Raw genomic sequence first — 12,087 nt, forward strand, 5'->3', positions numbered from 1 at the left:
GCTGAATCCCACCAATTTAACTGGAAATGTCCGGATATGTATAGATTAAAATAACTGATGATGCAAACAGCTGCAAGAAACAGTATTATAGCCGTATCACTGATAAGTGACAATCTACTGTATTATTACTTCTGGGATCAGAGGTTTGATAGACTTCTCAGAAACATCTATTCCTTAAAATCAAAATTAGTACTGAATTAAAGGAACTGTGTAGCATGCAACCTATTCAAGTGACAAGCACATGTAATAGTAATTATTAATTACTCTTTATCTTGAATACATTTTTATGAGGGGGCAATACTTTTACCTGCACCAGCTACTGCTGCATAATAACAATATAAAAGCAGGGACAAAAATTTTGAGTACTGTGGCTCTGGGGCTTTATGTATCAGAGCAATGACAGAAGTAAAATACTCTACATATCTTCAACTTATTATATAATAAAGATTTCACTTGTGTGTGTGAAATTGGTCTAGGCTGACAGACAGTATGAATGGCCTGTAATAACCATAAAAAATACTGCATCTTCAAGTGTAAAACTTCTAAGTTTGCTATAAAATAATAATCTTTGAAATGTGTCACATTTTGCAAATTGGCTTCAAGAGACTGAATGTTAAACCTTGTCTATATTTTAATATTCAATAATGTGTTTTTCTTTTGAACAAATGCAACATCTCAACAGCAATTACAATAAAGGTTGAAGGACGACAACAATGGACCAGGCCAAAATATACAACCATACATAAAACCGAGTGACAATTCAAAACCATAATGCTGTACATTCTACAGATTTACACTGTATAACGACACATACCAGGTGTCTCAGAGCCTCTTGGACCATGAGACAAGAGGAAGAGTGTTTACTTACAACTGGAATAGAGTAATATATTGTTCATAATTTGTAAGGCCTCCCTCCAGCTGATCCTGAAAAACCCCACTTCAAGACAGCACACTATGTCCAAACTGGAGGGATGCAGTCTATTTCAATGTGCTTGATTGATGATACCAATATTAATAAGACAGAGTGAAATTAAATCTCTTATTGCTACATGAGAGGATTCAAGTGCATTATTATTTCCCAGGGCATCCCACATGCATTACGGATTATTTATCAAAACTGATATTAAACGCAAAGAACAACAATAACTGACTGTCAGTCAGACACACCGAGCATTCTGCAACAGGTTTTAGCCTTTCAACTTTCTTGCCATACTTGCATGATTTTTCTTCCTTTTTTGGAGAGGAAAGACGTGATTGCCACTCAGAGATGAAGTTATCTATTCCACCCATTAGATCTTAAATACAGGGGTAAAGAGTTATTTTTTAACATTCAGAATTTTACCTATAATATATTTCACATGATTTGGAAATATGTGTTGTAGTAAGTGCTGAGTACAACCTACAGAAAACATCAGCAGTGCCCTTGAGAAAAAAACAATGAGTTAAATTGATCTGGTAAGAAAATGTTTAACCTTAAACTACAAAATATAAACAGCCTATTTTCAATATATTTCAAAATATACAAGATACATTTGAAAACATATTGATTATTGGCACTTTCATACATGTAACTGTAATATTTTTTTGCACACTGTAGATTACATTGTGATATTAAATGTGTTTTAAATATGCTGTACATCTACATAAAATTATATAGTCTGCTTTTTACATGAATGAAAGTGACAATAACTGATACATTTTATAAATATATACTGTATATTTTGGCATATATTTTAAAATGTACTTATATTTTGAATTTCATATTTGACTATATATTGACATAATACTACTTTTTCATAAAGATGGTAACAGCTGAAGATCGAAGTTGTCTATAAAACACTACAAAAGGACACAAGCAGTAATTGTTTCAAAGTACATACTACCATTGAGCAGAAAACATTTCTAAACATGTGCATTACAAATTACAAATAATCACTTTGTCATATAAAAAACACTTTTTTTCAGCAATACCTTTAAAGATCAGATCATTATCCAACTAAATTTCTAAAATTAAGATACAGTATGAACAATAACTTAATTGTGTCACTCAGTTTATAGGACAACCTTGTTCCCCAGAGATGTGCCAATGGACTAGGAAATCCACCAAACAGCTAATATATTTGTAGATATGCTGCACAGCCAAAACATTACCCAGCATTAATTTCTTCAAATAACTCATTTTTAATTGAAAGACAGAAAGTAGAGACTAGAATTTCCGTAACACAAATGTCCTTAAATAATCAATGTTATGTCTCATAAGCAAGTCCAATGCAGTGGCAGCCATTCCTTTTGGACAGAAATAAAAGAGAAGAGCCTTCGCCACATACTGCTCAGTTCCTGGGACCCTGTCATTGTCCAGATGTCAGCAGAAATGCCCGCTAGGTAGTCCCCATCTCCCGCCATTAGAAGAATAAGAAGAGGCCTTTGGTCAACTCTGTGTCAATGCCCACCGCGAGTGTCTCAGTGTGGCCTAGCGAAATGACTGCCTCTCCAGGGGAAAGTCCACTGAGCTCACATGGAGCTCTGAACCCTGCTCTTGCAGAACCCCAGTAGTCGTGTTCCGGGCTCGTTCAATACCAGACACCTGGCCCACATTAGACTGTGATGGAGCAAACATGAAGTTTGGTGTTCTCCAAGCTCGACATGATTGTTGTCGAACAAATACCTGAAATAGGGTTCTTACCTCGAGGATCAAAGTTACCTTGAGTGTTTTGTTTTGTGATCAGTAGAGTGGTCTAATTTCTGTCACTGTAATGTATTGTGAACTCTTGACCCAAGGCTGAAGACATAAAAAATGGCCTTCTAACCAGGCTAGTCCAGAGTCCTCAAAGTGAGACCTGCTCCATTTTACCAGATCCATTGGGGTTATTGCACTCAAACCACAACTCACAACCCTCCAGGAGTAAGCAAGCCCTTCATGGAACAAGGCTATTAGCTGATGCCCAACAGCCAATTCAGTGCGCAACTTTGCCTTTCTTAATTGTTATAACTGGAATCCAGCTGACCTTTAAGTAGATCATCTCGACAGTTAACAGTTAACTGTGAAAATAGAGAAAATGCTGGTTGAGTTAGAAATTATGTGAGGAAATAGCCAAAATAGGGCCACTAAACAGTCAACAACAAGAGAACCCAGGATGTAGTACAAAAGAGTCGTACAACAAGCTCTGTACAATAAAGTGACCGTGCTGGACTGAGACTCCAGAGTGATCTCTTCTTTGGGACAGCTTTGGGTAGATTAAGTATTTCTGGAAAAAAAAAAATCAAAAGCAAGCAAGACCACTGCATACAGTGTGAATAGTGGTCAATAGATAAATAAATACTATGCCTCACAACATACACAGGAAATGAAAGCCAAAAAAAAAAAAAAAATGTGTAAGCAGGATAATGTGCAATCCACATTATCAGCCACGATGTAGCTCCTTCTTACAGCCAGCAGCTTTGGGGCAGGTAGCAAACATTTAAAAAGCAGGATGTAGCATCCAACACTGGTATGCCTAGTCTCAGAACCACAAAGTAGTGATGTTTTCCTCATTACTACAATCAAAAAGGGCCTTTATTCTGTTCTGAGCAAGATCTAGCCATATGCATACAGATGGGTGCACACGTGCTCCATCGTTTGACTGACCATGAATGATTTAAATTCAGTGGACAGAAAGGTTCTTCACCCCAGTGACAGAAAGACAAAGAGAAAGCCCTGGCATTTTACCTGGAATACCCCTGCACCCTGGCTCATCTGCACTGGCAACATGCGAAGGAAGGGCTGGACGGGCCCCAATCAAGAAGAGGGATCTGGAGTTGAAACTTCAACCACATCATCGCCAACAACAGATATATACATCAGGTCACCTGTACCTTTCATCTAGTCCCAAAGTTTAGTCTTAGTCTTAGTAAATTCCCCAAACACAAAATAGTGATAAGCATCAATAATAAAAATCATCATCAAAATGATAATCCAGTAGGGCATTCTCTTCAGTCCAGCTTCTTCACCAGCCAGGTAGCAGCTAATAAAACAAATTTCTTTACAAAATACAATAGTGTTAATGGTAGTAATAATTCAGGTGGATTCACCCATACAAAACTCCAAAAGGATCCTGTTCACATCAAAGCAGGCAGTAGTCAACAAAAATATCTTTGTGTTTCTGTCCTGTCTGAGTGTGTTTACTCATCAAGAGTCACAGATATCCCCCTGCCTTCCTCCTCTCTGCAGCTCCCTCAAACAGGCACACAGAGCCTTTGTTCGTATTGCACCAAAAGTTAAATAGAAATAATAATAAAAAAAAATCGAATAATTTAAATAAAAAAGGGAAATCTGCGCAAGCCGGAGGGAGACGCGAGCCGCCGTCTTCCTGGGGTATCAGAGGAGCTCGCGGCACATGGGCAGGTTGACGAAGGTGAAGACGTTGAACTCGATGAGGATGGAGAAACAGAGGAAGACGGCGTACATCAGCAGACATATGAGGCCCAGTCGCCGGTCCAGGGTCCATTTGTTCAAGTGCACGCCCACAACCTGGGGAGGAAGGAGGGAGGGTTGGTGGAAGCGTGGATCAGCCATATAAGCTACCACTCAGCATGCTGTGATGTAACCCATTAGGTAATATCTCTCAATCTATCTACATGTCCTTTCTGCCATTAATTTAAGTCAACACTCCTGACTTTAAGGGAGATCAGCATCAAAGACAGAGGACAGAGGTGTACAGACAGAGCAGCAGTCAACAGCAAGCTCAACGTTATTGGTAAGGTAAGTAGGGCAGCGGCCTACAGTTGAGAAGGAAGTTGCTGGTTATTACTTCCAGCACTTACTGTGAGGAATACTGACGCCAGCAGAAGTCCCACAGAAAAGACAAGTCCTCTGCTGTTCAAATGAATCTGCAGAGGTAAAACAGAATTCAAACGTGATACTTAAGTATCTGACATGAAGACCCTGGAATATTACATCAGTTAGGCAAGTTTCCGCATAATGATGAAATTGATTATCCAGTCCCCATATCTCACACCTATTATTTTAAAAACGCTCTGCAATTTAGGCAAGGAAGTCAGGAATGGAAGTATAAGGCAATGCACTGATCTGTTGTGTAAAAGTCTAGACTACAGAAAAGGTGTAGACTACAGAAAAGGACAACACAGAAGATAACAGAGCAATGAACAAGGGTGTTATAGAAATGCATATTTTCCAGAAGTTAATAATTATACTTGTCAGCAAGTGGTGGGTTGGAGTACTAGTTAAGGTATTAGGCAGCAGTAGGCCAACACCCACACATCCTGGGTGTGACACAGGTGCTTTACTTTCATTGCTTCCCAAGAAAGAGTGATGTCAGTTAGTCAAAGAACAGTGGATATGCTGTGTTTCCTTAAGTGGAAAAATATATTATTAAATACTACACATACTGTTTTAACTCTGCATTCCACAGCTGGAACATAACCAAAAACTCAGGTACTGGTTCGACATCTGCTTTGAGTCTCAGATTTCCATAACTGCAGCTGGGTTTTCAGAGGTACGCCTTTGCTTCTTTTATTGGGAGATGCGGAACTACGGTACCTATAAAGCATAGGAATGTGCTTTCCTGGCAGAAAACAGAGCTAAACCAAGTAGATAACACCACCAGAAGATGCAGTAGTCACATATTACTGCCACTACTTGCTTTGAACATTACTCTGGATAAAATCATCTGCTAAATGACTAAAAGTAAATGTACTGCCAGCTGTACTAATACCATATTGTATGTATATGTGAGCTCTGCTGCCCCCTGCAGGAAAGGGCTGGAAAACTGAATAACGTGATGTTCACTGTAAAACAAGGGGAACAAAGCAACCAGTGGTGTCCTTCCTCAAACAGAGAGCACAGACAGGTCAGGCGATCTCCTGACTCTGCACATCATATATTTACACGCTCTCCGCAATACCCTGTTTTCATGCAAAGTCAGAGCTTTCACAGCTGAAAATATGAGAAGCTCAGCAAACACTTCAGTCAAGAGTTGGCACATATTTGCCTTAATACATTCCCCTCACGGCCTCAGAGTTTGACATGTGCATTCAATTTAGCAAGGCTGGACCGCCGTGTTGTCCAACAGGTGTTCACACAAAGTTATAATGCCCCTGGATGCTTTTTACTTTGTCTTTCTATTTAAAAGTTTATCCATTTTCACCTCTCTCACCTTAAAGTTAGAGTCCACAAAAGCTTTCTCAGGTGAATAGGACTAACGTTATATTGTACTTACACGAGCATAAAGAATTTAACAGGTACTAGATAACATATATTACTAAAATGTCAAAAAATAATTGCACAAGAAAGCCATACTCTCCTCCTGCCCTCATATTCTACAGGACATTTGATCCCATCTTGGATGCTTTATCTCTGCACCCCAGCGCTGGTTAGCGCACCCAGGTACTGGTTAGACATCTGCTTTGAGTCACAGATTTCTTTAACTGCAGCTGGGTTTTCAGCGGTCTGCCTTTGCTTCTTTTATTGGGAGATGTGGTACTGCGGTAACTCTAAGGTGTAGGAATGTGCTTTCCTGGCAAGAAGACAGAGCTAAACCAAGCGGACGACACTGCCAGAAGACGTAGTGGTCACTTACATAAGAGCCGTAGTCTATGGCCAGGGTCTGCAGGGCCCAGGGCACACCCAACCCCACCAGGATGTCAAACACATTGCTGCCAATGGAGTTGGAGACGGCCATGTCACCCAGACCTTGGAGGGAGGAGAGAGGCAGGAAGGTGTCAGTCAGTGCTGTTGGTTCACTTGGAACCGCTCGTGATGACGGATATCATAAGCATAAGAGAAAATCTGGGTCATTTGTTAGAGTCTCAGCAGAAGAGGAACAACAAAAAGGAACAACTTGTTACAAATGCAGTTCTTCCCTGTTCCCCCCCCCCCCCCCCCCCCCCTTTGAGAAGGAAAACAGTGAAGTGACAGAAGAAGAAAGGGGAGCGTGCAAGGTAAACAAAGATGAAAGCAGGAGGTCTGATGGCATGTGCCACGCCGTCTGTCTCCGGTGCTGGCAAGTGACAGGCCTACAGGTGACATGACTTCAAAGCCTGTTCCCTTTCTCACAACTGATCAGCTGATGTCGGCCACAGGAGCCACTTAGAAATACTCATGAGCGCTGCGATCGCTGCCAGGAGTTCACAGAACAGGAGACTCATGGCACAGTGGAACAGAATGCATTTCAAAGTCAGCGCTGATCCATTGAAGGAAACAGAGGACTTGCTTCGGGATAACTGCATGACCATGCGGATCAGAAAAGACCCATCGGGGTATCAGATATTCCATTGAGTTGAAATCTCTGTTACCACCATAGGTTTCAGACTTGACAGTTTAACATTTTTAGATCCTAAAAAGTATACACCTCCTACACCTTCAGATGTCATGTGTTCAATTGTCATATCCCCCAAAATAAATCTCATAATACAATTTCCCAATCATAAACTGTTTGGCATTTGAAATATATGTGCCCCTCTTCAACAGATTCACAGCAGGCATATGCATCTATGAATGAATTTCCATTAAAATTCAGCATGTTTTCCTTTACCTTTATTACAGCACCCATATTTTTAAAAAATCACTTCATTTGTATAACTAAGAAGACAACCTAAGGTGAAATCCCGGAGAGAGAGAGGATATAAACGTAATATTACAAACGAAGAGCCACATGTGCTTACCTTGTCGTGCCACGATGAGACTGGCCATGCAGTCAGGAACACTGGTGCCAGCTGCCAGAAAGGTGATGCCCATGATGACATCAGGAATGCCCAGTGTGTACCCAATCACTGTCACCTTCAACAAAACAGACACCTGAGTCCACATGGCTACAAGAGACAGCAAAATACTTGGTAGTATTTTAAAATACCCCCCCCCCCCCCCCCATGGTGAACCTCTTAAAAAATGCCCCCTCTTACTATAAAGTAGATGACAAAGTCATGGACACAGATGAAGGTTCTTGTAAATGTAAGGTGAAGACTGAGATTAAGGCCATGGTTAGGGCTACGGGAATGGTTAGGACCAGTGTTAGGACTGAGGCCCGGGTTAGGGTCACGGTTAGGGCTGACAGAGAGATCAGGGTCAGTTTTACAACTGAAACAGCGGTTATGGCCGGGGATAAGCATCCATGAGGTGGATGAATGTTCCAATCAGCGTCCCCTCACCATCCAAACCATGATGTAGGAGAAGCCGGCGATCCACAGGGTGGAGGTGATGAAGGAGACCATGAACCAGCGCTCCCAGCGTGGGTTGGCACAGTTGGGCACAGTGCAGAAGAGCAGCAGGCACAGCGGCCACACGCCCAGCCACTTCAGCTTGTTGCAGGCCCCAGCTACACACACAGCAGAGCAGAGAGGGCCCCGCGGGCCGTGAGAGGTCGGAGGTCACACAGCTGGGGCCACTCACACGCACCCCCCTGCTGCTCCCCCACAGCCACTCAGTTGTCTTAGCTGCAAACTAAGAGTTTGTGTCTGCTCACATGTGGGAACACCCTAACTTCGCCCTGTTTAATGAGGTAGTCTGTTAGTGACGGTTAGTGGCTACTGTGTTAATAACGGGTTAATGACATTTTCTGCGTTTTTCATGTGCTTATTCCTAGAGGAGTTACCGGAATGTTCATGCTGCAATGGTGCATCTGAGTAAGTAAGTGCTGATTTTATCTGACAGGAATTTGGAGAGCAGGATTATGACTTAAATTAGTTGCCCTCATCTTGTTTTTTCTAATTTTGATACCCCTATCATAGCTAGCCACTGGAGACAGTGTTTAATCACCCCTACTGAAATGTACCTGGGGGATGAAAGGGTAGGTAAGGTCCTTCATTCTCTTCTTCTTCCTCCTCCTCTTCCTCATCATTTTCGTTGTTCTCGTTGTCCTCATTCTCATTCTCTGTGTCGTTCCCGGCCTCCACCCCTCCTCCGTCGTCTTCTCCCCGCCCTCCTCCTCGCCCATTGAACCCCCTTTCGGCTCCGCCCAGCCCATTCTCCACGCCTCGCCTTCCCGGTACCCTCACTGCCACTTCTGAGTCTCCGTTGGTGAAGGATCTGCTGTTGATCAGCCGCTGCCTCTGAAGGTGCAGGCACGCAGATAAAGCAGTCAATAATCATATAAATCAAAAATGGCCAAAAACGCCTAGCAGAGAAAAGCAGCATCTTTCAAATCACTGAACTTTATTTCCTGCAGTAATGTTAATAACTTTAACAACTTCCCCTTCTCAGCTACTAACCAGTGACAGCAAGATCAGCTGCTGGTCTGATACAGTGCTGGCCAGCAGAGATCCAGGAGTTCCTGGTCTTCATTTCCAACTCAGGCCTAAATAACTTAACCAGATTTGCAGCTTGGATAGAAGTTTGAATCACACACGTCTATAGTTGTCACCTGAAAGACACCGGTCTGATTGGGAGAAATCCCTAAAACCCCATCTCCAAGAGTGTCCACCTCCGAGTGTAATTAAGTCATTAAGGGACATATTAAGGTTAAGGGCATTAAGGGACAGGATGAGAGGGACACAGCTGACGGCTGCCACAGCAAGTGTGGCTCCTCACCTCTGTGATGAGCATGCGGGAGGCCATGGTGAGGCGGGTCCTTGGAGAGAAATGGCTGGTGATCATGATGCGCATGCCGGCCTCGGAGAAGGACAGCTGATGAGGGTAGGCTGACAGCAGCTCATCCACCATCAGGACAGAGGGCTTGCGGTGGAAATTAGCTGAAGGGAGGAGACACAGACACGCATCATGAGGAGCCCATAATAACACAGGGCCATAAACAACAGAGGTCAAGGCCATGTCAACACTTTCACTTTCATTTAATTGCCGCCAGCTAATTACATTTTATAAATAAAATAACATAGACCACCCACTCAAATCACTCCAAAAGAACATTTATTTTTAGCTAACTATGTTATAGTTACAAACATGGATTTCATGTTCTGCATTTTTTGAAACCTCTTCTTGTATGCATCTTGCCCCCTCTGATGTATGTGTGCTCCCCTTCCATTAATGTGAATGAGATGCAGTTCCTGAATTCCTTTAAGAGCTCCTTTAAGAAGAATTCAACCTTCACTAATGCCTTGTCTTCACTTGGCTGTTCATGGCCTGTCTGAACTGGACTGGACAGATGCATTGGATCAGACAGGTTGGGTAACTGTATCCATTGTAAATAGGAGTTCATCTGAAAAGGGCAGGGTTTTCATTATATAGTGTTGAGGAGGTGGTACTTCACTAGCATTTCACACCAATTTACTGTCCATTCTCTACTATGGAAGTCATCAAATGTAATACAGTTGTATATATGTATTTGAGGACTTGAAGGAGAGCGTTTTATTAAAAACATAACAATGGGCAATCACATCCAATAAATGCCCTGTTCACTTAACACATGTATCAGCAGCTAGCTAATAGGGGAAGCCAAAAACTACTACTTAGATGAACAGTTAAAACGCACTCACAATCTCGCGTTCACTGTATGATACTACCCGAATCCTTGCAGCGCTGCCCAAAACACACTGTTATAATATGTGACAGTCTCACGTTCCAGTTTCATCTTTTACAGAGCATGGCAGTCATTAGGGCTGACAGAGCCTGCAGCACGTTTTGTCTGTAAGGACACAGGGGAGTCGGTGTCCGGTGTGAGGTGTGCCGCGGTGGGGAACGTTTGAGGAGCATAACAGCTTGACAGGAGAGCTACACATGGAGAGGCTCTCCTCCAGGGGCAGCAGGTGCAGCCTTTAAACCTTATTCTCTCTTCACAACTCCCTCCACGACTGCAGGAGCTCCAGCTTTCATCCCCAGGGAAACCTTTACAAAGGGTCTTACGGGGAGCCAGAGCACGCACACAGGAACACATGTACTTTCACACATGCTCACTGGTACCTACACGCTGGTACCTACACTAAGATGCACTTGGTGCATATGTGCAGGCGCATGAGCACACACTCACACTTACACTCACACACACTCACACACACACACACACACATACACACACACATGGATGCACAGCCTTCATGTAGATTTGTGTGTTTTAATTGTTTTACACGGGTGTGCCCAAATTCCTCAGTACTGCATACGTCTCCTAATAGACAGTATAACAATAATGAATGTGAAAATTATGAATTATGAATGTAAAAAAGCAGTATCCCGGCTATACATCATATGGGTGGAGATGTGGACATACAGCAGCATTGGGTGGTATCTACCTTTCTTTAGCAGCACCACCGTAGCATCGCAGTTAGCATCGTCCAAGTCCGCGTTGCTCGTTGTACCGTTGGCCAGGTTCACGGTGCTCTTCTTCTGCCGCTCGAAATAGCGCTGTGCCCTGGAGTTGAACCTTCATGTGCAGCACAGACATATGGCAGGAACAGAGGATGGAGAAAGAGTAGCGCAGTCAGGTTATGTACACAACACATTGAGGTGATATCCTATGCATGGGCTTCTACACACTTAAAATCCGAAAAACGTTACATTCGGGTGCTAGGTCTCAGAGGTGGAGAATTTCTACTTTGGAAGAGTTATGGCACAAACTTACTTCATGATCAAGATATAAACCAGGTACATCAGAACCAAGACCAGGGACTCCCACCTAAAAGGAAAGATGTGCTTCCTTAAAGACTTTCATGGAGATACAGTGATGACACGCTGGTCAACTTCACATCAAATGACAGCAGAGACAAAGAAATTTAAGGTGGAATGGTAATGTCAGCAATTCAGGGGTCACAGAAGCAGAGCGTGCTGCGCTGCCTTTTACCGACGAAACCTTGAGGTTCACCCACGCAGTGTGACTTCTCTTCCTTTTTACTACAACTGGGCAAGAACAGGTTTGCCTCAACACATAGTGCAAAATGGAAAGCCAATACGTACCAGGACACTTTCTCATCATGGATAAACTACAAGAGAAAGAGAAACAAAGTATGATCAATACAGAGAGACATAACACAGCATGCCAGTCACTCCATCCTTTCCAAGGATGAGCAGTACTGATTATATCATTGAAAAGCAGGCTTTTGTTGTGCACATCCAGGCAAACTTTTTATAAAATCGGGAACATTTGCTATGGGGCCTAGTGGTCCCCAGCGCAGCAGAGAGGGAAGCATTAAAGCCAATCGCTCGTGGCC

At 42.7% G+C, this 12,087-nt stretch overlaps 1 protein-coding gene across 1 annotated transcript in view; it reads right to left on the bottom strand.

The window, feature by feature from the left end:
* Window positions 1–2,334: 2,334 nt before the first annotated feature.
* The window catches only part of LOC118777426 (sodium/potassium/calcium exchanger 3-like), a 67,968-nt gene continuing 58,215 nt past the window's right edge, over window positions 2,335–12,087 (bottom strand). The window contains exons 8-17 of the mRNA XM_036528313.1: window positions 11,834–11,859; window positions 11,502–11,555; window positions 11,173–11,303; window positions 9,521–9,681; window positions 8,766–9,042; window positions 8,143–8,309; window positions 7,660–7,774; window positions 6,576–6,688; window positions 4,801–4,866; window positions 2,335–4,507 (exon numbers count right to left, since the gene is read on the bottom strand). Of these exons, the coding sequence (XP_036384206.1) occupies window positions 4,355–4,507; window positions 4,801–4,866; window positions 6,576–6,688; window positions 7,660–7,774; window positions 8,143–8,309; window positions 8,766–9,042; window positions 9,521–9,681; window positions 11,173–11,303; window positions 11,502–11,555; window positions 11,834–11,859 (1,263 nt within the window). The 3' untranslated portion in view covers window positions 2,335–4,354. The remainder of the gene's footprint in view (window positions 4,508–4,800; window positions 4,867–6,575; window positions 6,689–7,659; window positions 7,775–8,142; window positions 8,310–8,765; window positions 9,043–9,520; window positions 9,682–11,172; window positions 11,304–11,501; window positions 11,556–11,833; window positions 11,860–12,087) is intronic.

This window comes from Megalops cyprinoides, chromosome 1, assembly GCF_013368585.1.
Source record: "Megalops cyprinoides isolate fMegCyp1 chromosome 1, fMegCyp1.pri, whole genome shotgun sequence".
Classification (NCBI taxonomy): Eukaryota; Metazoa; Chordata; class Actinopteri; order Elopiformes; family Megalopidae; genus Megalops; species Megalops cyprinoides.